General features: G+C 37.6%; 1 protein-coding gene across 7 annotated transcripts in view; it reads left to right on the top strand.

Moving 5' to 3' along the window:
* Positions 1-25865, top strand: part of LOC131752238 (G-protein coupled receptor 176) — a 319400-nt gene that overhangs the window by 125846 nt on the left and 167689 nt on the right. For 6 of the 7 annotated variants that reach the window (XM_059056415.2, XM_067028944.1, XM_067028949.1 and 3 more), the window contains 3 exons: positions 3632-3818; positions 7409-7554; positions 17660-17753. In XM_059056415.2, coding sequence (XP_058912398.1) covers positions 3632-3818; positions 7409-7554; positions 17660-17753 — 427 coding nt within the window. The remainder of the gene's footprint in view (positions 1-3631; positions 3819-7408; positions 7555-17659; positions 17754-25865) is intronic. The other variant, XM_067028947.1, reaches the window with a different exon arrangement.

The raw sequence follows: 25865 nt of genomic DNA, 5'->3' as shown, positions 1-25865 counted from the left end.
TTATACTATGGCAGATCTGCTCTTTAATCCATCCATTGAATTTTTAAGCTTAATCATGTATTTTTAATTTCTTGAAGTTTGTTTTAGTTTATTTTCAAATCCATCTGTTCTTTGTAATACCTTGATCTCGTGTTTTGGGGCTTCTTTTTTTATATCCATTAAAAATATTTATATGATTATCTTTATCAGCTTTTTAATATCTTAAGTTCTTTTGTTTATTCTGATTCTTGCTTATTATTGGTCATGTATTCATGGCTTTTGACCTTTTAGAATGTAAGTTTTAATTTTGGGAATTTTATGGAGCCTGATTTGAAACTATACCTTCCAGAGCAAGTTTCTGTTTGCTTCTACCAAATGCCTCAGAGATATCTCTAGCATGAATCTTTTTTTGGTGTGTGTGTTAATTTTTCATGTGTAAGCATTCCAGAGCATATGAATAATATAAATTGGAATCTAAACCCACATGAAGCATGACCCTGTGGTTGTACATTCTCAGGGAAGACGATTTCCCACTTGGAACCCAGACACATTTTTTGTTTGTATCCTCTGTTTTTGAATAGATGTATTTTTCTAGGGTACCCTCTCACCAAGGAGGCACTTTTTTTTTTTTTTTGCAGTACGCGGGCCTCTCACCGTTGTGGCCTCTCCCGTTGCGGAGCACAGGCTCTGGACGCACAGGCTCAGCGGCCATGGCTCACGGGCCTAGCCGCTCCGCGGCATGTGGGATCTTCCCAGACCGGGGCACGAACCTGTGTCCCCTGCATCGGAAGGCGGACTCTCAACAACTGCGCCACCAGGGAAGCCCTGGCCTCATTCTTTAACCTAATTGGTTAGTCCTTCCCATGTTTTTATTCACAGGATTCAGTGTAAAGTCGGGCACATAGTAGGTATTCACATAATATGTGTTCAACAAATTTAGAATGACAGTTTTACCATTTTATGTAGGTAGGGTAATATACAAAGACCTGACAAATTTTAGGGTAGCAAAGCATTAGTATTTCTGCTTACATATTCCTGGGTGATGATTTTTTTTTTTTTTTTTTTTTTTTTTGTGGTACGCGGGCCTCTCACTGTTGTGGCCTCTCACTGTTGTGGCCTCTCCCCTTGCGGAGCACAGGCTCCGGATGCGCAGGCTCAGCGGCCATGGCTCACGGGCCCAGCCGCTCCGCGGCACGTGGGATCTTCCCAGACCGGGGCACGAACCCGTGTTCCCTGCATCAGCAGGCGGATTCTCAACCACTGCGCCACCAAGGAAGCCCGATGATTTTTTTTTAAAGTAGCAACTTCACAATATTGACACACGTTTTAAAACATAGATTAATATTACTCCATTCAAGGCTTATTTAAAAGAAGAATATCAGCAATCACTTCAAGTCAGATTTTATTTGAACCGACTAAGCTATAGGTCAAACTCTAGCATATTTATTAACCAACAGGGACTTTGATACTTAATCAAATTCATGGAAAATCAGTAAGTTTCACCTTAGGTTGTGGAAGAAAGCCACAGGTATGTTGCAGGTTGACTGCTGACTGCAAATGATTCAATGTCTATAAAACCTTATACATGTCTAAATAATAAATCCTGATATTTTGATTAATTTTATTGCTCATTTGTCTTTTATTAATTTCTTACCCCAAATTTCTGTATAGCAGAAAATGAGTTTAAAATGTTAGAGTTTTAATTAAATTTCTGTAGTAATGATATATTTCTCATTCTAAGAATTTTGGTTTATTTTTACTTCTGAATATTTTTCTTGAATGAGCCAATAGTTGCAATTGGTGTAAAAATCTCATAGCTTTCAGGTAGGAATCTAATTGCTAGGAAGGGTTTTTATAGGCTATTTACCTTTCCTGGACTAACATGGTGATATGAAGTGGGGGACACAGAGCAATGAAAAATGGAGATTGAATGTGGCTTTGAGAATGAAAAAAGAAAAATCATGCACTTAGGCCACAGAGTAGAAGATCAGGAGGGCTGGGAATAGAGAGGCCAGTGGGCAACAGGTTGGGGGAGATGGTTGGGCTAGTGGGGTGGGGAACTGTGGGTAAAATTGTGAAATGGGCAGTATTTGCCTTTTGTTCTCTAGTTTCATCTTTTTCTACCTCATTGCTTCCTGCTCATTCTAAGAGTTAGGATCATATGGTATGATATACATGAAAGATCTTTGTGTATCCTGAAGTGTGGTATCTGAGTATGTTGCTAATGTCTACTTATGTTTCCCCTGTATAAAAACCCATTCTCAGGGAAAGGTCAGCTAGATTCATTTATGCCAAGATATAAATTACTGACAGGGCTTGTGTGACCTCTCCTAGCAATTTCAGCATTTTCACAGAACTATATAACCTTTAAGGATTTACTGGATATTATGGAATTTTAGGCTTTACCCTGTCTTTGACAGAAGAATATTTTTCAACAGGGAACCTTCTTTAACACCTCCAAGATCACATAAAGTAAGCCTTGTTTTGCTTATTATAAATTGGGTCTCCACTAGTTTCATTCCATACTAGATCTGTTTTCTTCTCTGTTATATCTGGGTAGTAATGCCTGTATCATTGTGAGGCATGAACGAGGTAGTATGGCTCAAGTACTTAGCACAGGACCTGGCTAATAGTAATGCCTCAGTCAATGTCAGCTATGATTTTTATACCACTGGCTCAGCTCATTTCTGCTGGGGCTTATGTCCTAGTTCAGGTGAACATAGTTGCTCGTGCAGTCCTGTATCCCTGGCAGTTTAATTCTCAGCACCGTCTAGCTTCTGTCCTGGAGATTCACAAGGGGGCACAGATTACAGTGGTGGGGTGTGGACCATGAACATAAAAGCCTCCAAGGGCTGACCCCTGAAGGGCTGGAGCACACAGTCCCTCCGGTGGAGGGGAAAGGTACTCCTCTCAGCAGTGGCCAACCTGCTGTCCCTGAGGTTTTGCCTCTCCTATGGGCTGTGTTCACCTCCACTGTGACTCTTACTGCCAAGCACAGCCCTCAGGGCCCTATGATGCCTGTTTTTTCCTGGTGCAGCCATGGATGTCTTTTCTTGTTCTCTCTCAGGAAAACACAGCTGCACCAAACTGGTATTCAAAATGAACTTTGCTAAAATGGAAAGAGACCAAAATGAAATAGAAAAACTGTGAATAGCGTAAAAATAAATTATTCAGCAAAGCACATGGTTCTGATTTGAAGAACTCCATTAGAAGCACGTCGCAGTTCAGCCTGTTCACTTTGCAGCTGTTCAATAGCCACGGGTGGCGAGTGGCTGTTGTATTGGACAGCCCAGCTCTAGACCCTTGACTCTCCATCTGAGGGTAAGCTCAGAGAGCAGGGGCCATCATGCTTCAGCTCTAGAGCTTGGCAGAGAGCAGTTCTCTTTGGGACTGATTCCTGACCCTTCTTTATTATTGCTAGAAATTGCTAGAGAGTGGTGCATGTTACTTTGGTGCAAATGTTATTAAATTTAATTGTATATTTAAATTACATTTAATTAAGTGTCATATTTCTAGAATCATTTAATGCTACTGTATATATATATATGTCCTCACATATACTTACTTTAGAGTTAAAATAGTCTAGAAATTTAAAATTAAAATTTTTTTTTTTTTTACTTTTGAAAACTGTTTCTTTGGAAATAATTTTTAGGTTGATACTGCAATCAATTTGAACTCTGGTAAAGAGGGCCACTCAGAAGGCAGTAGTAATACAGAGGAAGGTAGAAACAGTAATGATGATAAAGAGGTAAACTACTCGGAGAAAATAAAACTGGCTGAAGAGAGATCAGATAAAGATTCGAACTTGGTTCAGCATCAGATAATCCCTGAATGTTCAGGTAGGATAATCACTTGGTGATTGGCTAATGATAATTACAGATGCTATAGTTAAAATATTAGAATTACATATTTATTTTATTAGCTAAGTAGAAATAATAAAAAAATGACTTTTTTTGTGAGCAAGCAAATCACCAGTTTTTATTTATAAGAATATTGAGTTCTTAAATACACTTAGAAAAGTAATAAAATATGTCATTTAATGAAATTGTTATTGTAGTCATTTTACATTAATCAAGTAGGAAGTATTTCTGCATTTTATGACATGATTTATTGATCTTTTTGAAAATTGTACAATGAAATATATCCTGTAATTTATAAATGCCTTTTAAGGGATAATCCCATTTGATCTTAATAACTTTTGGATTTTAAGAGACTCCATTATTTCATGGGTATTAATACTGGTATTAATTAATACTAGTCAGAGTGAATTAGAACAGCAGTTCTCAAAACATGGACTGAAAGAGCCCTGGGCCCTGAGACCCTTTTAGGAACTCTGCAAAGTCAAAACTACTTTCATCATAATACTGATATATCAGTGATATAATTCATTGTAATATTAAAATAATGCTGTTTGCCTTTTTGCCCACTGAATTGTTGGTTTTGCTGATGGTACAAAAGCAATGGTGGGTAAGATTGCTGTTGCTTTAGCATGAATCAAGGCAATGAATGGCACCAAATTGTACTAATAGTCATTGTGTTCTTCAAGACCTGGCATGGGCAGAGAAAAGAAATAGCCAGTGTCACTCAAGAATGTCCTTGGGCTTCCCTGGTGGCGCAGTGGTTGAGAATCCGCCTGCCGATGCAGGGGACACGGGTTCGTGCCCCGGTCTGGGAAGATCCCACATGCCGCGGAGCGGCTGGGCCCGTGAGCCATGGCCGCTGAGCCTGCGCGTCCGGAGCCTGTGCTCCGCAATGGGAGAGGCCACAACAGTGAGAGGCCCGCGTATCACAAAAAAAAAAAAAAAAAAAAAAAAAGAATGTCCTTGATGGAGCAGTAAAAAATATAAATTCTATTTAATCTTGACCTTTGAGTACACATCTTTTTAATATCCTGTGTGGTGAAATGGTAGGTACATATACAGCAATTCTGCTCTGTCCCAAAATGTAAAGTTTGTGTTGAGGAAAAGTACTAGTGTGATAATTTAAGTTGAGAGCTGAACTGGCCACTTTTTCATGGGACATCATTTTTACTTGAAAGAATGAGTGACAGATCATTTATTATCATTCAGACTTGGATATTTGGCAGACATTTTTAAAAAAATGAACTGGGCCTGTTATTTCACGGAAAACAACTGACAGTATTTTATGTCAATGATAAAATTTCAGCTTTCAAGTGAAAAATTAGAATCTTGGAAAATTTGTGTATGTCAACATGAGCTTTACAGCTTCCCAATACTTAGACTTTTCTGATAAAAATTGGTGACAATATTAACAAATGTGATTTTTTCATATTGTATACTGAAATGCATTAATATTTGAAGATCTGCATAATTCAGTGAACCACTATTTTCCAAATAATCAATGCAGGATAAAAGATCCATTCAACATGAAAGGTAGATTCATGGATTTAGGGAACAAATACAAAAAGCTCACTGGTGGGGTTACAGATTTCACATTACAACTAACCTTTAAGAAACTACCCCTTGTCCAGTTTTGATATTAGTATCAAGGAAGAATATCCACAAGTATCTGAAAAGGGTATTAAATTTCTCCTCCCCTTTCCAACTACTGTATGAGGCCAGATTTTCTTCATATAGTCAATACTTTAACTGAAGCAACAGATTACAATAGATTGACTTTGAAGCAGAGGTGAGAATCCAGCTGTCTTCTATTAATCCACATACTAGAAATTTAAAATATTGCCATTCTTCTCAATATTTTTTTTGGAAAATTTGGTTGTTATAAAAGTGTTATATTTATGTTAGCATGTAATTAGTAATACCATGTTTATTATTTTAAAATGAATAAATAAATACATATAATATTTTTCAGTTTTGATTTCTAATATGGTGATTATCAATAGATGTAACTCACATAAACAAAAGGTACTTTGGGTTCTCCATAATTTATAAACTGTAAAGGGAAGCTGAGCTCATAAACTTTGTGAACTGCTGAGTTAGAGTATGTTTGGGATGAGATCAGCTCTCAGGCCAGGCGACTCAGGATTACAGTTATTAGGAAACAAGGTATTAGAGTTGAGATTAGCTATTGGCCCCATTTACAGTGTATTTGTTTAAACTGTTTCCATACTGCAAGAGTTACTTCAAAATGCCTTCTGGATAGACCACCCATGTACAATGGGGCCTGAGAATGCTAGGGCTGGTGGTTGGGAATTAGAACTAGAGGCTGTTGCATTCAACATACGTGAGCCATATGATTTGTAGGGTCTCCTTATTAGTAAGATTAGTATTGTTTTTGGATAAGCTTATTTCCTCTAAACATATCCCCTTTTCCTTTAAGAGGAAGTGCTATACATTATAGGGAAACATAACTGGGCTCTGTATTTTCAAAAGTTGCAAAACTTGGCTTTTCTTTGCATAATATGCCATTTCTAATGATCTAAGCTGGGGTGGCTGAGACTTTAGAACTTGAGCATTTATGCTCATTGCCAGATTATCATCTTTCATCAGAGCTTACAGAGGAAGGTCTGTAAGGTCTCCTGGTGGTGAAGAGCTTTGGCTCTGCAGTCAGACAGATTGGGTAGAAACTGACTCTGGCATTTACTAGTTATAAGATGATATATCTCAGACATATATGTAACTCAATTACAATATACCATCTTGCTGGTTTATGGTGAAGATTACATGAGATAATGTAAAAAAGCACTTAAGACTGTGACTATCAGGTAACTCTATAAATGTTAGCTGTTATTATTAATATTATCATTAATCATCATGATAATGATAATTATTAATATTATTATTCATAATGATAAGTTAAAACTTGAATGACAGACATTCTAAAGAGTTCCTAATTTCAAATAAGTTACTATCAATTATCCACAATTCAAGAACATTTTTAGGTACTTTAGGAAAATAGAACAAATGGGAGAGGCATAGATTAAAGGTGTTAAGATACACTGTGTACTTTTCTGAACTTGTTTCTAACACGTTGGAATCACTCTGTGTCTCTATGACATGCTACAATTTACTGTAGCTATTTGTGTACATGACTTCTCTTTCAGTTAGTCTGAAGCAGCTTTAGGATAGGATCTTTGTCTTATTCTTTATTTGTTAGTTATGAATAAAGAAAGTATAGCAGAATGAAGGAGAAAGAATTTGGGATTTAAAATCATACGAGACCCACTTCTGAATTCAGTGCTATAATTTATTAGCTATTTGAAAGGACCCAGTTATCTCAACCGTAAAACAAAGGTAAATGTCTATTTCACAGGGTTGTTAGATAATTATATGAAAAAAATACGTGAAAGCACCTTGTAAGCCAAGATACATGACACCAGTGTTAGTTATTACCATCAGCCATAAACATTTGTTGAATGAAAGAACAAATAGTAAAAACAAAACAAGAAGAAAAAGGCTTTATGATTTTACTAAACTTCAAGCTCATTCCTACTTTCAACATAATATAGATGAGTCCGAATTAAATTCTCAACTTCAAGACGCTATTCAGAAGATGAAGAGGCTTGATAAGATATTGGTGAAGAGACAACACAGAGAAAAAGAAGTCAAGAAGCAAGGTTTAGAAATGAGAATAAAGCTCTGGGAAAAACTTAAGGTAAGAATTGTATAATCTTATGCTGACATGTGAGAAACAACTTCCTCTAAGATGAGTAAGAAAAACATGGACTCTGGTAGTGTTAGTGTGGTCTGCCTTAATTTATTTTGTGGAGGTAGGGCAGTGGTGTGTATATGTGTGTGTATGGGGCAGGGGGCTAGTGAGGGAGATAGTTTTCTGGAGCTGAGAAAGTGACTTTGCAGGATTCCGGATTTTGGGCACTGCACTGGGCATGTTCATTCCCCATCGACAGTGGACAGGCAGCACCATAGGCCTCTGTCACCATTGTCAGGCCTGGGTCCTCCATCTATGGAATAGAAAGGGATCTGGTGCCTACCTTCATCAAGTATATATGTCTGCTTTTTCTTCAGCGAGCTTACAATTTGGACATAAGTACACAAATACACAAAAATTTAACCCCCCTGGTTACCATTATTATTTGAGTAAATTTTTGTGACAAACAAGCAGGAAGTTGACTATTTCACATGCTGGTCAGGCTGTCTCTGGGGAGCTGTAAAATGCTTGTGGCCTGTGACCATGCTCTATTTGCTTCTGTCTCAATGAACTCTCCTTGGCCTTCTTGGACCTTTTATTCTCTGTAGTACTGAGGGACAGAAGTTGACCACATGTTGGCACTGACTTGATGCATAGCCATTGGCTCATATTTGAACTTTGCCCCTCAAAGGAGAGCACTTTTAAGGTGAGGAACATTATAATAACAGATTGTTTTTTTTTTTTTAAGTGGACATTTATTTATTGCAGAAGTGGGATTACAACAAATGGATGGGCTAATTAAATAGTGCAGGGACATAAGATAAATTTAGCTTACTATCTCACATCAAAGTCAAAATTAAATTCCAGGTGGGGTGACCGAATGTGCAAGCCAAAACTATAAATGCTGTTTTTGTTTTTTTTTTAAAATTTAATTTAATTTATTTTTTTATACAGCAGGTTCTTATTAGTCTTCCATTTTATACACATTAGTGTATACATGTCAATTCCAATCTCCCAATTCATCACACCCCCCCCCCCACCCCCCGCTGCTTTTGCCCCTTGGTGTCCACACGTTTGTTCTCTACATCTGTGTCTCTATTTCTGCACTGCAAACCGGTTCATCTGTACCATTTTTCTAGGTTCTACATATATGTGTTAATATACAATATTTGTTTTTCTCTTTCTGACTTACTACACTCTGTTTGGCAGTCTCTAGATTGATCCACGTCTCTGCAAATGACCCAATTTCGTTCCTTTTTATGGCTGAGTAATATTCCATTGCATATATGTTCCACATCTTCTTTATCCATTCGTCTGTTGATGGGCATTTAGGTTGCTTCCATGACCTGGCTATTGTAAATAGTGCAGCAATGAACATTGGGGTGCATGTGTCTTTTTGAATTATGGTTTTCTCTGGGTATATGCCCAGTAGTGGGATTGCTGGGTCATATGGTAATGCTATTTTTAGTTTTTTAAGGAACCTCCATACTGGTCTCCTTAGTGGCTGTATCAATTTACATTCCCACCAACAGTGCAAGAGGGTTCCCTTTTCTCCACACCCTCTCCAGCATGTGTTGTTTGTAGATTTTCTGATGATGCCCATTCTAACTGGTGTGAGGTGAAACCTTGTTGCAGTTTTGATTTGCGTTTTTCTAATAATTAGTGATGTTGAGCAGCTTTTCATGTGCTTCTTGGCCATCTGTTTGTCTTCTTTGGAGAAATGTTATTTTGGTCTTCTGCCCATTTTTGGATTGGGTTGTTTGTTTTTTTAATACTGAGCTGCATGAGCTGTTTATATATTTTGGAGATTAATCCTTTGTTCGTTGATTCATTTGCAAATATATTTTCCCATTCTGAGGGTTGTCTTTTTGTCTTGTTTGTAGTTTCCTTTGCTTTGCAAAAGCTTTTAAGTTTCATTAGGTCCCACTTGTTTATTTTTGTTTTTATTTCCATTTCTGTAGGAGGTGGATCTAAAAAGATCTTGCCATGATTTATGTCAAAGAGTGTTCTTCCTATGTTTTCCTCTAAGAGTTTGACATGTCTGGTGTACATTTAGGTCTTTAATCCAGTTTGAGTTTATTTTTGTATATAGTGTTAGGGAGTGTTCTAATTTCATTCTTTTACATGTAGCTGTCCAGTTTTCCCAACACTGCTTATTGAAGAGGCTGTCTTTTCTCCATTATATATCCTTGCCTCCTTTGTCATAGATTAATTGACTAATCTATGTGTGTGAGTTTATCTCTGGGCTTTCTATCCTGTTCCATTGATCTTTGTTTCTGTTTTTGTGCCAGTACCATATTGTCTTGATTACTGTAGCTTTGTATTATAGTCTGAAGTCAGGGAGTCTGATTCCTCCAGCTCCGTTTTTTTCCCTCAAGACTGCTTTGGCTATTCGGGGTCTTTTGTGTCTCCATACAAATTTTAAGATTTTTTTGTTCTAGTTCTGTAAAAAATGCCATTGGTAGTTTGATAGGGATTGCACTGAATCTGTAGATTGCTTTGGGTAGTATAGTCATTTTTACAATATTGATTCTTCTAATCCAAGAATATGGAATATCTCTCCATCTGTCGGTATCATCTTTAATTTCTTTCAACGGTGTCTTATAGTTTTCTGCATACAGGTCTTTTGTCTCCCTAGGTAGGTTTATTCCTAGGTATTTTATTCTTTTTGTTGCAGTGGTAAATGGGAGTGTTTCCTTAATTTCTCTTTCAGATTTTTCATCAATAGTATATAGGAATGCAAGAGATTTCTGTGCATTAATTTTGTATCCTGCAACTTTACCAAATTCATTGATTAGCTCTAGTAGTTTTCTGGTGGCAGTTTTAGGATTCTCTATGTGTAGTATCATGTCATCTGCAAACAGTGACAGTTTTACTTCTTTTCCAATTTGTATTCCTTTTATTTATTTTTCTTCTCTGATTGCCGTGGCTAGGACTTCCAAAACTATGTTGACTAATAGTGGTGAGAGTGGACATCCTTGTCTTGTTCCTGATCTTAGAGGAAATGCTTTCAGTTTTTCACCATTGAGAATGATGTTTGCTGTGGGTTTGTCGTATATGGCCTTTGTTATGTTGAGGGAGGTTCGCTCTATGCCCAGTTTCTGGAGAGTTTTTATCATAAATGGCTGTTGAATTTTGTCAAAAGCTTTGTCTACATCTATTGAGATGATCATAGGCTTTTTCTTCTTCACTTTGTTAATATGGTGTATCACATTGATTGATTTGCATATATTGAAGAATCCTTGCATCCCTGAGGTAAATCCCACTTGATCATGATGTATGATCCTTTTAATGTGTTGTTGGATTCTGTTTGCTAGTATTTTGTTGAGGATTTTTACATCTATATTCATCAGTGATATTGGTCTGTAATTTTCTTTTTTTGTAGTATCTTGTCTGGTTTTGGTATCAGGGAGCTGGTGGCCTCATAAAATGAGTTTGGGAGTGTTCCTTCCTCGGCAAATTTTTGGAAGAGTTTGAGAAGGATGAGTGTTAGCTCTTCTCTAGACGTTTGATAGAATTCACCTGTGAAGCCATCTGGTTCTACACTTTTGTTTGTTGGAAGATTTTTAAACACAGTTTCAATTTCATTACTTGTGATTGGTCTGTTCATATTATCTATTTCTTCCAGGTTCGGTCTTGGAAGGTTATACCTGTCTAAGAATTTGTCCATTTCTTCCAGGTTATGCATTTTTTGGTCATAGAGTTATTTGTAGTAATCTCTTATAATCCTTTGTATTTTTTCAGTGTCAGTTGTGATTTCTCCTTTTTCATTTCTAATTTTATTGATTTGAGTCCTCTCCCCCTTTTTCTTGATGAGTCTGGCTAATAGTTTATCAGTTTTGTTTATCTTCTCAAAGAACCCGCTTTTAGTTTTATTGATCTTTGCTATTGTTTTCTTTGTTTCTATTTCATTTATTTCTGCTCTGATCTTTATGATTTCTTTCCTTCTGCTAGCTTTGGGTTTTGTTCTTCTTTCTCTAGTTCCTTTAGGTGTAACGTTAGATTGTTTCTTTGAGATTTTTCTTGTTTCTTGAGGTAGGCTTGCATAGCTATAAACTCTCCTCTTAGAAGTGCTTTTGCTGCATCCCATAGGTTTTGGATCATCGTGTTTTCATTGTAATTTGTCTCTAGGTGTTTTTTTATTTCCTCTTTGATTTCTTCAGTGACCTCTTGGTTATTTAGTAACGTATTGTTTAGCCTCCATGTATTTGTGCTTTTTACGTTTTTCACCCTGTAATTGATTTCTAATCTCATAGCATTGTGGTCAGAAAAGATGCTTGATATGATTTCAGTTTTCTTAAATTTACTGAGGCTTGATTTGTGACCCAAGATGTGATCTATCCTGGAGAATGTTCTTTGCGCACTTGAGAAGAAAGTCTAATCTGTGGTTTTTGGATGGAATGTCCTATAAATATCAATTAAATCTATGTGGTCTATTGTGTCATTTAAAGCTTGTGTTTCCTTATTAATTTTCTGTTTGGATGATATGTCCATTGGTGTAAGTAAGGTGTTAAAGTCCCCCACTATTATTGTGTTACTGTCAATTTTCTCTTTTAGAGCTGTTAGCAGTTGCCTGATGTTTTGAGGTTCTCCTATGTTGGGTGCATAAATATTTATAATTGTTATATCTTCTTCTTGGATTGATCCCTTGATCATTATGTAGTGTCCTTCTTTGTCTCTTATAACATTCTTTATTTTAAAGTTGATTTTTATCTGATATGAGTATTGCTACTCCAGCTTTCTTTTGATTTCCATTTGCATGGAATATCTTTTTCCATCCCCTCACTTTCAGTCTGAATGTGTCCCTAGGTCTGAAGTGGGTCTCTTGTAGACAGCGTATATATGGGTCTTGTTTTTGTATCCATTCAGCAAGGCTGTGTTTTTTTGTTGAAGCATTTAATCCATTCATGTTTAAGGTAATTATCGATATGTATGTTCCTATGACCATTTTCTTAATTGTTTTGGGTTTGTTTTTGTAGATCCTTTTCTTCTCTTGTGTTTCCCACTTCGAGAAGTGCCTTTAGCATTTGTTGTAGAGGTGGTTTCGTGGTGCTGAATCCTCTTAGCTTTTGCTTGTCTGTAAAGCTTTGCATTTCTCCATCGAATCTGAATGAGATCCTTGCCGGGTAGAGTAATCTTGGTTGTAGGTTCTTCCCTTTCATCACTTTCAATATATCATGCCACTCCCTTCTGGCTTGTTGAGTTTCTGCTGAGAAATCAGCTGTTAACCTTATGGGAGTTCCCTTGTATATTATTTGTCATTTTTCCCTTGCTGCTTTCAATAAATTTTCTTTACTTTTAATTTTTGCCAGTTTGATTACTATATGTCTCTGCATGTTTCTGCTTGGGTTTATCCTGTATGGGACTCTCTGTGTTTCCTGGACTTGGGTGGCTATTTCCTTTCCCATGTTAGGGAAGTTTTTGACTATAATCTCTTCAAATATTTTCTCGGGTACTTTCTCTCTCTCTTCTCCTTCTGGGACCCCTATAATGCAAATGTTGTTGCATTTATTGTTGTCCCAGAAGTCTCTTATGCTGTCTTCACTTCTTTTCATTCTTTTTTCTTTATTCTGTTCTGCAGCAGTGAATTCCACCATTCTGTCTTCCAGGTCACTTATCCATTTTTCTGCCTCATTTATTCTGCTATTGATTCATTCTCGTGTATTTTTTCATTTCAGTTATTGTTTTGTTCATCTCTGTTTGTTCTTTAATTCTTCTAGATCTTTGTTAAACATTTCTTGCATCTTCTAGCTCTTTGCCTCCATTCTTTTTCCAAGGTCCTGGATCATCTTCACTATCATTATTCTGAATTCTTTTTCTGGAAGGTTGCCTATCTCCACTTCATTTAGTTGTTTTTCTGGGGTTTTATCTTGTTCCTTCATCTGGTACATAGCCCTCTACCTTTTCATCTTGTCTGTCTTTCTGTGAATGTGGTTTTTGTTCCACAGGCTGCAGGATTGTAGTTCTTCTTGTTCTGCTGTCTGCCCTCTGGTGGAAGAGGCTATCTTAGAGGCTTGTGCAAGTTTCCTGATGGGAGGGACTGGTGGTGGGTAGAGCTGGGTGTTGCTGTGGTGGGCAGAGCTCAGCAAAACTTTAATCCACTTGTCTGCTGATGGGTGGGGCTGGGTTCCCTCCCTGTTTGTTGTTTTGCCTGAGACAACCCAACACTGGAGCCTACCTGGGCTTTTTGGTTGGGCTCATGGCAGACTCTGGGAGGGCTCTTGCCAAGGAGTACTTCCTAGAACTTGTGCTGCCAGTTTCCTTGTCCTCACAGTGACACACAGCCACCACCTGCCTCTATAGGAGACCCTCAACACTAGCAGGTAGGTCTGGTTCAGTTTCCTGTGGGGCCACTGCTCCTTCCTATGGGTCCTGATGAGCACACTACTTTGTGTGCACCCTCCAAGAGTGGAGTCTCTGTTTCCCTCAGTCCTGTCGAAGTCCTGCAGTCAAATCCCGCTAGCCTTTAAAGTCTGATTCTCTAGGAATTCCTCCTCCTGTTGCCGGACCCCCAGATTGGGAAGCCTGACATGGGACTCAGAACCTTCACTCCAGTGGGTGGTCTTCTGTGGTTTAAGTGTTCTCCAGTTTGTGAGTTACCCACCCAGCAGTTATGGGATTTGATTTTATTGTGATTGCGCCCCTCCAACCATCTCATTGTGGCTTCTCCTTTGTCTTTGGATGTGGGTTATCTTTTTTGGTGAGTTCCAGTGTCTTCCTGTTGATGATTTTTCAGCAGTTAGTTGTAATTCTGGTGTTCTTGTAAGAGGGAGTGAGAGCACTTGCTTCTACTCCACATCTTGAACCAATCTCTCTTAACATCTTTATTGGAGTGTAATTGCTTTACAATGGTCTGTTAGTTTCCACTTTATAACAAAGTGAATTAGCTATACATATACATATATCCCCATATCTCTTCCCTCTTGCATCTCACTCCCTCCCACCCTTCCTATCCCACGCCTCTAGATGGTCACAAAACACCAAGCTGATCTCCCTGTGCTATGCGGCTGCTTTACATTCGGTAGTGTATATATATCCATGCCACTCTCTCACTTTGTCCCAGCTTACCCTTCTCCCTCCCCGTGTCCTCAAGTCCATTCTCTAGTAGGTGTGCGTCTTTATTCCTGTCCTGCCCCTAGGTTCTTCATGACCTTGTTTTTTTTTTTTTTTGATTCCATATATATGTGTTAGCCTGCGGTACAGTATTTATTTTTCTCTCTGACTTACTTTACTCTGTATGACAGACTCTAGGTCCATCCAACTCACCACAAATAACTCAATTTCGTTTCTTTTCATGGCTCAGTAATATTCCATTATATATATGTGCCACATCTTCTTTATCCATTCATCTGTCGATGGACACTTAGGTTGCTTCCATGTCCTGGGTATTGTAAATAGAGCTGCAGTGAACATTGTGGTACATGACTCTTTTTGAATTATGGTTTTCTCAGGGTATATGCCCAGTAGTGGGATTGCTGGGCTGGGCTGTATGGTAGTTCTATTTTTAATTTTTTAAGGAACCTCCATACTGTTCTCCATAGTGGGTGTATCAATTTACATTCGCACCAACAGTGCAAGAGGGTTCCCTTTTCTCCACACCCTCCCTAGCATTTATTGCTTGTAGATTTTTTGATGATGGCCATTCTGACTGGTGTGAGCTGATATCTCATTGTGGTTTTGATTTGCATTTATCTAATGATTAATAATGTTCAATATTCTTTCATGTGTTTGTTGGCCATCTGTATGTCCTCTTTGGAGAAATGTCTATTTAGGTTTACTGCCCATTTTTGGATTGGGTTTTTTATTTTTTTGATACTGAGCTGCATGTGCTGCTTGTAAATTTTGGAGGTTATCTTTGTCAGTTGCTTCATTTGCAAATAGTTTCTCCCAGTCTGAGGGTTGTCTTTTCGTCTTGTTTATGGTTTCCTTTGCTGTGAAGAAGCTTTTACGTTTCATTAGGTCCCATTTGTTTATTTTTGTTTTTATTTCCATTTCTCTAGGAGGTGAGTCTAAAAGGATCTTGCTGTGATTTATGTCATAGAGTGTTCTGCCTATATTTTCCTCTAAGAGTTTGACATTGTCTGGCGTACATTTAGGTCTGTAATCCATTTTGAGTTTATTTTTGTGTATGGTGTTAGGGAGTGTTCCAATTTCATTCTTTTACATGTAGCTGTCCAGTTTTTCCAGCACCATTTATTGAAGAGGGTGTGCTTTCTCCATTGTGTATTCTTGCCTCCTTTATCAAAAATAAGGTGACCATATGTTTGTGGGTTTATCTCTGGGCTTTCTATCCTGTTCCATTGATCTATATTTCTGTTTTTGTGCCAGTACCATACTGTGTTGATTACTGTAGCTTTGTAGTATAGTGTGAAGTCTGGGAGCCTGATTCCTCCAGCTCGGTGTTTCTTTCTCAAGAATGCTTTGGCTGTTTGGGGTCTTTTGTATTCCCATACAAATTGTGTAATTTTTGTTCTAGTTCTGTGAAAAATGCTAGTGGTAGTTTGATAGGTATTGCATTGAATCTGTAGATTGCTTTGGCTAGTTGAATCATTTTCACAATGTTGATTCTTCCAATCCAAGAACATGGTATATCTCTCCATCTATTTGTATCATCTTTAATTTCTTTCATCAGTGTCTTATAGTTTTCTGCATATAGGTTTTTTTGTCTCCTTAGGTAGGTTTATTCCTAGGTATTTTATTCTTTTTGTTGCAGTGGTAAATGGGAGTGTTTCATTAATTTTACTTTCAGATTTTTCATCATTAGTGTATAGGAATGCCAGAGATTTCTGTGCATTAATTTTGTATCCTGCAACTTTACCAAATTCATTGATTAGCTCTAGTAGTTTTCTGGTTGCATCTTTAGGATTCTCTATGTATAGTATCATGTCATCTGTAAACAGTGACTGCTTTACTTCTTCTTTTCCGATTTGGGTTCCTTTTATTAGTTTTTCTTCTCTGATTGCTATGGCTAAAGCTTCCAAAACAATGTTGAATAATAGTGGTGACAGTGGGCAACCTTGTCTTTTTCCTGATCTTAGTGGGAATGGATTCAGTTTTTCACCATTGAGAATGATGTTGGCTGTGTGTTTGTCATATATGGCCTTTATTATGTTGAGGAAAGTTCCCTCTATGCCTACTTTCAGATTGGCTGTTTTTGAAAAATTCTTCCTTGTTTAGTTGACTGGCTTCCTGGGAAATTTCCCAGGCAATGATATGAATTAATAATAAAGTGATTAAGAGTACATTTTTACAAGGTTCCCAGGAGTACCACTGGGATGGAAAAAAGCAATATATAAAATGCACTGCTGCAGCTTCCCTGGTGGGAAGAATACGCCTGCCCATGCAGGGGACATGGGTTCTAGCTCTGGTCCCAGAAGATCCCACATGCCACAGAGCAACTAAGCCCGTGTGCCACAACCACTGAGCCTGTGCTGTGGAGCCCGTGAGCGCCAACTACTGAAGCCCACAAGCTTAGAGCACATGCTCCACAACAAAGAGAAGCCACCGCAATGAGAAGTCCACGTACTGCAATGAAGAGTGGCCCTGGCTCACCACAATTAGAGAAAGCCCATGCACAGCAATGAAGACCCAATGTAGCCAAAAATAAATAAATAAAATAAATAAATTTATAAAAAAAGTGCAGTGCTTAAAGTTAGAGAAATAATTTGTGTAAATTTTAGCAGGAAAAGTCAGTCTGTCAGTTATTTCTGTTGGATCTCAAAGCAAAGTTTTACTTACTTGGAAATATAAATTATAACTGGAATCATAATAAAATACAGTATCAATTTTGAAATATCTGAAACTGTAATTTGATGATATATCTTTAGGTTACTCATTAGTTATAGAAACATTAAACAGAAACTTAAGAAACTTTAAGCAAGGTAATTATCATGTAATGATAGACATTGTCCAACTTTATCTGGGAATACTCATTGACAGAATTTTGAGGGAACAGGAAACATTAACAGATTCCCTAATTAAAGGAATAAAAATGACCTGACTTTCTTGTTTGTACATACAGGACTGGAAACCATGTTGGAATTTTAAAAAATATCGATGAATATAGTTGCCTTCTTTTCCCACGTTTAAATGTTTATTTCTCTTTTATTAGTCTGCAAGAAATGGTGAAGCTTTACAAAGTAATGAGGAGGTAGAAAGTACAAAAAACTTTCTAGCTTTGACTGCTGCATCAGAAGAAACTGTTGGTGAGTAAAATTGATTCATCTTTATTTTTATCTCAGAGTCATAGAATATTTGGATTAAAGTAAAAGTCCCAATTCAGTTATCTTTTCTTTTTCTTTGTGAGTTTAATTCTTCTTTAGAGGAAATGATAACCTTGGATAGGACTATATGGAACTACTCTGAAGTTAGGTATGTTTCAGAGTCTTCTAGTGTTTGTGTCTGCTCAAGGGTGAGGAGGACAGGGCAGTGAAAAATCAGGAAATAGACAAAGTGTGTCTTTGCCTTTATTTCCTGTGACTCTTAGATGCCTCTACACACCCAGTTTGTGCAGTCCCCTAACTGCCTGGGATTGTCGAATGAGGTGTCTCACTCAGGCCTCTGCAACCTTTCATAAAAAGCCATTACTGATTTGTCCTTTCCCTGTTCTCTCATAGTCCTGGTTAATGAGACCAGCCAGTTAATTCTGTGCATGTGTTTCTACTTCCCCCACTTGTTTGTATGTAACAGTTGACCCTTGAACAACATGGTGGTTAGGGGCACTGCCCCTGTGCAGTTGAAAATCCAGGTATAACTTTATAGTTGGCCCTCTGTACCTGCAGTTCTGCATCCATGGATTCAACCAACCAAGGATTGTGTAGTATTATAGTATGCATTTATTGAAAAAAATCCGTGTATAAGTGAACCTGTGCAATTCAAACTTATGTTGTTCAAGGGTCAACTGTATATTTGTGATTCGCCTCCTCCTCCTCCTTCTTCTTTTCCTTCTTCCTTCTTTTCTCTCTCTTTCTTCTTCTACAGAAGTACTGTGGAATCATATAACTTATTATGACTTACTTAGTAATGAACGTTTTAGTGATTGGGAAGAGTTGGGTTTTTTGGCAGAACACTTTTGAAATCCTTTAACCAACATCATCTAAATGGTCATATAGTATTGCTTGGGCATTAGACTGGCTCTAAGTAGGGGTCCCAGGAGTGGCATTGCTGGATCATATGGTAGCTCTGTTTTTAGTTTTATAAGGAACCTCCATACTGTTCTCCGTAGTGGCTGCACCAATTTACATCCCCACCAACAGTGTAGGAGAGTTCCCTTTTCTCCACACCCTCTCCAGCATTTATTATTTGTAGACTTTTTATGATGGCCATTCTGAATGGTCTGAGGTGATACCTTGTTGTGGTTTTGGTTTGCATTTCCCTAATAATTAGCTATGTGGAGCATCTTTTCATGTGCCTATTGGCCATCTGTATGTCTTCTTCAGAGAAATGTCTATTTAGGTCTTCTGCCCATTTTTTGATTGGTTTGTTTGTTTTTTTGTTATTGAGTTGTATGAGCTACTCGTTTATTTTGGAAATTAAGCTGTTGTTGGTCACATTATTTGCAAATATGTTCTCCTAGTCTGTAGGTTGTCTTTTCGTTTTGTTGATGGTTTCCTTTGCCATTCAGCATCTGTATTTTAGAATGCAGGAGCTAAATGCTGATTTCACCACTGAGGCATTTCTAAGAGGCCACACTTGCTGTGCTTGACTCTGGAGCAAGGACTGTAAAACAGGCCACTCTGTAAAGGGATTCATGGTGGCCTTTTGACAATTAGCCTTTTTGGTCACAGAGTTCACTACTGAGTGAACTTTTGGTCTTAGAGGGCAAGACTTGTTTTCAGCTGGCCTTTCTTCACGAACAAATCTGAACTATTAGATACATTTAATTTTAAAAGCCCATGGGGCTTCCCTGGTGGCGCAGTGGTTGAGAATCCGCCTGCCGATGCAGGGGACACGGGTTCGTGCCCCAGTCTGGGAAGATCCCACATGCTGCGGAGCGGCTGGGCCCGTGAGCCATGGCCACTGAGCCTGCGCGTCCGGAGCCTGTGCTCCGCAACGGGAGGGGCCACAACAGTGAGAGGCCCGCGTACCACACACACACACACACACACACACACACACAAAAATAAAAAAAATAGAAAAAATAAAAGCTCATGGCAGGTCCATTTGGTTAAATCTATGGAGCTCACAGTTGTATCTCTGGAGTCACGTGACTACTGTAGGCCCTGTAGACATTTACAGTCATGCTAGATTAGTACTAATATTCTAACATGGAAACTTGTTAGACTTCATTATCTGAAAGCTGGAGTTACCAGAGGCTTGGAAGCTATGGCCAGAGAGAGTCATTGCTTTAAACATTACCATGTCAGAGTTTCAATTTTTAGATTTCGAATTCTTAGTCAGTTATTGTGTACTGGCAGTGTTTATCGTGTGCAGAGCAGATAAGATGTGAGAGTAGGGTCAGTGTGAAAGGAAATGGGGATCAAAGACACTTTTGGGTAAATCAAGGGTCTGTCGCCCTTCAGTCTTGCTGCCGTCTGTCTTGATTAGCTCACGCTTGACTAGTTCACCAGAATGAAGAGACAACACTGTTGTACTCCTGGTTCTTCAGATTTAATTAGACTTTTTTGGTGGCTGGCCTTTCATAGAAGACAGGTTCCTTAATGGAGTGTCTTGCTGGCTCTTCACATCCTAGGCAAGTCAGCAGTCACATATATCTGGTCTTTAAAAATCTTAAAACCCAAAAGAGATAGCATTTACTATAAACTACATTATTAGCCTAATTATACATTTTTTTAACATTTGACATAACATAATTATTACCTTATTCTAAAAGACGTAACTTTGGAATCTTCAGTTTATGAAATGTGTTATTAGCAACTATGAAAGAAATGCATGAAAGAAATGCAGCACTGATTTTTGATAGTCTCATATTTCTGCTATTACAACATAGTCACGTATCATGAAATGGTGTGACACTGCTTATGTCTGTTCCATCCTGAGATTAATTTCTTTCCCAGTTTATTCACTGAACTTCAACTACCCCTCTTAATTAAAAATGTAAAAATTTTAAAAATTAAAAAATTATTTTGGTCAAGCCTATGGATAGCCATAAATTTTAAAGTAAAGTGTTTCTTATAAGGCTTATTATGAAAACAGAAATCTTTTGCTCTCTTTTCCTCCACGATCATTTTTTTCTTTGTTCCCAGGAAAGCTCAAAGTCCTTGTAAACTGTCCAGTAGGTGGCGGCATCTAGTTAAAATAGTACTTTAAAAGCATCTCTTGAAGAATTTAGAGCCAGGCTTATTTGGACTTGAACTTTAAACACAAATCTATAAATACCCAAACCTACTTTTTGCTGTTCTTATTTTTCCCTTTAAACAAAGGGAGAAATCTTAAGATCAGTATTCTTCTTTATTTCTCCCAGTCATTTCCTTAACTTCTTTCTTAAGAGTAACTCGAGGAACTTTGGGCAAGTGGCAGAATGGCAATTTCCAATCTGTTTTCCCACCCCCTAAACACAAAATGCATCCTTTGGGGATGTTATAGTCCCTTTATAACATCACAAATAAACAATAGCAAAAAAAAAAGAAAAGATACTTGTTGTGTATTTAGTTTTATTTATAGGAACTAAACACAAATGGGGCATTGACTCTAAGAGAAAGATAAACACCACATTAAATTGATTTCTTTTTAAACCACATTTTGACTTCATAAACCAGAGATAATATCTTCAAGTACTGAGGTTTCAAAGTGGACAGTATTGCACTTGCTAGAGATTTCAGAAGTGTTTTAAAAGTCTGTCTCATCACATTTTTGAGGGATAACTTTAAAGCTTTTCTAGAGAAATGTGAAAATCATCTACCATACCAGGAGTTTTCCCTTAGTTTTTAGCATTATTCTGATGGATAGAGGTAGAATTCACTACTCTCTGAGACAAATATATCTGGTGATAGGATTGCTTGTTATCAGTGTTTTGGATAGAGGTTATTCTTTTTTGCCTTTGTCACTTTTGCCCTTGTGTTTCCAGCTCCAATGTATAAGTACATGTAAGCACAAAACAGTGACACTTTAATCAATCAGATTTCTCAAAATTTGCAAGTACCTCTTTCAAAATGATTTTCTGTGAAATTCAGGAAAATGTTGTTTCTGCTCTTGCATGTTAAGATGAAATATTCCAAGAAAATTTGGTAGTCTCTTTTTGCTGTGATTTGCAGGGGACTTGGGGAGAAAATCACATAATTGTGCTGACTGGTACAGCTAAGGATTTTTGGTTTTTAACCTCTGTTATATTCTCAGTATTGCTTAGCAATTTCTCTTACATTTTCCATAGTGGCTCTTCCAAATTGTTACTGTGTATTTAGCCTCCCATCCTTTTATGCAAGTCCTTTACCCTGGCAGTCTTAGGGTTCAGAGAAAATGCACCAACTGGTTGGGAGTCCCTTCCAAATTCTTGCTTTCTGTCTCCAAATTGCACTCTGACTGTGCTCCTATACCCTCTTCCCTCTTACCTTAGATGGAGGGCAGGTGCTCTTCTTCTCCAAGGCCAAAGTCAATAATGTTCCATCCCTTTCACTCTGCTCCTGCCTCCTGATCCGTCAGTTTTTCTGTCTGTTACCTAGAGCTTCATCTCTCTTGTCTCCTCTGGGTCCTTCCCTTCAGCTAACCAGGCTTAAATGTTCTGGCCCTAAAACAGAATCAAAGAGCCATCAAACCAACAAAACATACAAGTAAAACCTCCTCCCTAGGTTCGTCACCCTACTCCCAACAGGTACCATTCGGTTTCCCGCCTCTCCTTAAAGGTCAGACTTCTTGAGAGAATAGTCTACACGTACTAGTGCTACTTGGTCAACTTCCATTTACTTCCCAACTGTATTTTCTCCTATCACACCACAGAAACTACTTCATCAGTGGTCCCCCCAAATTCTAAATCTAGTGACATCCTCCCAATTTTCATCCTATTTGATATTGCTGTCGCATCTGACACAGTTGACCACTCATAGAATAGTAACTTTTTTTTTTTTTTTTTTTTACTGGATTCATTATTTCCTGCTGGTTCTCCTCTCCCCCTCCTTATTTCCCATGGTTGAAACCTATTTCTTCTTTTGTATATTTTCGCTATCTTGGTTAATGGTTTCATCATCCACCCAGTCTTTGTGATGGCTAATTGTATGTGTCATTTTGACTGGATCACAGGATGCCCCGATGTCTGGTTAAGCATTATTTCTGGGTGTATCTGTGAGGGTGTTTCTGGAAGAGACTAGCATTTGAATTGGTAGACTGAGTGAAGTGAATACTGTCCTGATTGTGGGTGGGCATCATCCAATCCTTTGAAGGCTTGAATAGAACTAAAATGTAGAGGGGGGAGGGATTTGCCCTCTCTCTGCCTGATTGTTCGAGTTGGGACATTGATCTCCTCTGGCCCTCAGTAATAATTATTTTATTTAATCTACTTATCTTTAGTTGTTTGCTTTGAGTCTGGTTAGTTTATGATCACCTGGAAATAATATTAATTTTCAACACTTATTCCTATTCTGAGAACTTTATAAGGACATAGTGTTGAAATTTATTCAATGTATTTCAATATCTAAAGTATTGTAAAGCTTTTTCTTCTTGACAAACTTAATTAATGTTTGAAAATTAATAGATTTAAATACTAAATTAGTCTTTTATTCCTAGGTCAATGTATTTCTTGGTTATGGAGGTTATTATTTTAATTTAGTACCAGATTTGAATGGATGAATTTATTCAGAATTTTTGCATCTGTATTTACAAGTGAAATTAGCTCTGTGTGTGTGTGTGTGTGTGTGTGTGTGTATGTGTGCGTGCACCCATGTGCATGTATGTCATGGTGTAGCAGGTAGAGGTGGGGTTGGTGGTGGTTGTGTGTATGCTTTGTCAGTCTATGTTAGCTTCATAAAATGAATGGGGCTAGCTGTCCATTCATTTCTATGCTTTAAAACAGTTTATATAACATGAGGATTATCTGTTCCCCCCAAATTTGAAAGATTTCACTGGAAAAACCATCTGGTTCAAATAATTTCTTGGAAGCGATTCTCTGATTCTTTTCTCAGCTTCTTTCATATTTACTATTGTATTACAGTTTACTAGTCTTCTGGAGTCAATTTTGGCAATATGTCCATGTCATTGAGATTTTAAAGTATCCATTTCACTGAGATTTAAAATTTTACTAATAAAACTTCATATAGCATTCAAAAATGATAATTCTCCTTCTTATTGTTTATATGTCCCATTTCTTATTTCTATTTTGTTAATTGTTTGTTTCTCTTTTTAATCTGGAATTTTTGTAAAGTTAATTTTTAATTTTAGCACAGTTTTAGATTTACAGGAAAAATATGAAGAAAGTACAGAGATTTTCCATATACCTGCAACGAGTTTCCCTTTTATTAAGATTAGTATGGTACATTTGTTACAATTAATGAACCAGTATTGATACATTATTATGAACTAGGGTCCATACTTTATTCAGGCTTTTAGTTTTTACCTGATGTCCTTTTCCTGTTCCAAGATCCCATCCAGTATACCACATTACGTTTACTCATGTCTCCTTAAGCTACTCTTGGCTACACACTTTCTCAGACTTTCCTTGTCTTTGATGACCTTGGCAGTTTTGAGGAGTACTGGTCAGGTATTCTGTAGAATTTCCAGCAGTTATGACTTATGTCGTGGTTTTCACATGATTAGATTTGTATTGTATGTTCTTGGGAGGAAGACTATAGAGTTAAAGTGCCATTTTCATTACATCCTATTATACTATCAATATAACTTATCACTGTTGATGTTAACTTTGATCACCTGACTGAGGAAGTATTTGTCAGTTTTCTCCACTGAAAATTTTCTCAATAGTTCACCTTTTCAATACTGTCTTCTTCAGAAGAAAGTTACTATGTGCAGCCCATACTTAGGGAGTGGGGAGTTATGCATCACTTCCTTGATGGCAGAGCATTTACATAAGTTATTGTGAATTATTCTTTATTTTTATTTTTAAATTTTATTTATTTATTTTTAAAATTTGGCTGCTCTGGGTCTTCGTTGTGGCTTGTGGGCTTCTCTAGCTGTGGCGCGGCCTCAGTAGTTGTGGTGCGCAGGCTTAGTTGCCCTGCGGCGTGTGGGATCTTAGTTCCCCGACCAGGGATTGAACCGCTGTCCCCTGCATTGGAAGGCAGATTCTTAACCACTGGACCACCAGGGCAGTCCCATTGTGAATTATTCTGCATGGGAGATTCATCTAGTCTCCTTATTTACTTACTTATTTATTTCACTATTGACTTGTGGTTATTTGTTTATACTTTGGATTATTTTATTGCTCAAAATTTTACAGCTTTGACGATTGGGAGCTTGTTCAGTTGACTCTTGTGTCCTTTTGTCATATTTCCTCCATTGTGAGTTTTGTTTTGCTGTTGTTGTGAGCACTTCCTCACTTTCTGGCTTCAGACTCATCTTCTATGTTTCTTACCTGAGTCCTAGAATCAGCCGTTTCTCCAATCAGCTGGTTCCTCTTATTGGAGAACGACACTAGAAACCAGATCTGGATGGTAGGTGTGCTTGCTGTTATTGGGGAGTTGTTGACTCTAGGCCTTCTGAGAAAGGAAGTATTTGTGTGTATGTTAACCTGTTACACGCTTATCTATAAATATTTCTATGTGTAACCATCTGTATCTGTATTAGGCTAAACATAGGTTCATACTTATGTCTCTGACTTTATTACCCCATGGATCATTCTAGCCTTTTCTCTTGCTTATCTGTAACTACCACTCCAACAGTGAAAAACCTGGCTCTCATCATAGTCCATCCATTTACTTAATTGTTCAATTCTACTGTATGTGTGTAGTGATATCAGAATTGTTGACCTGTACCCCACAGGACATAACCTCATCACTTGGAATACAGAGCTCATGTGCAGTTTCTGTTGCCTTTAGTCTTGCAGACTCTACTCATTTCCACAGTTACTTAAAGTGAGCATTTTTCCCTTCACCCCCTCCAGTGAAATTATTTCATTCATTGATAACACAGTTAGATTGTTTTATCAAATTCTGTATTTTATCCTGGGATTCTGTGACATCCTAAATAATCTTTTGAAAATTGCATACATTAAGGTTCACTCTCTGTGCTGTGAAGTTACAGGTTTCCAAAAATGTATAGTGTCATGTAACCACTGTTACAGTATAATACAGAATAGTTTTACCATGCTTAAAGATCCCCTGTGTGGATGAATGGATAAAGAAGATGTGGCACATACATAAAATGGAATATTAAGAGAATAAAAAGAAATGAAATTGAGTTACTGTAGTGAGGTGGAT

This window comes from Kogia breviceps, chromosome 3 (assembly GCF_026419965.1).
Source record: "Kogia breviceps isolate mKogBre1 chromosome 3, mKogBre1 haplotype 1, whole genome shotgun sequence".
NCBI classification, from domain to species: Eukaryota; Metazoa; Chordata; class Mammalia; order Artiodactyla; family Physeteridae; genus Kogia; species Kogia breviceps.
This window is presented reverse-complemented; position numbering and strand designations above follow the sequence as displayed.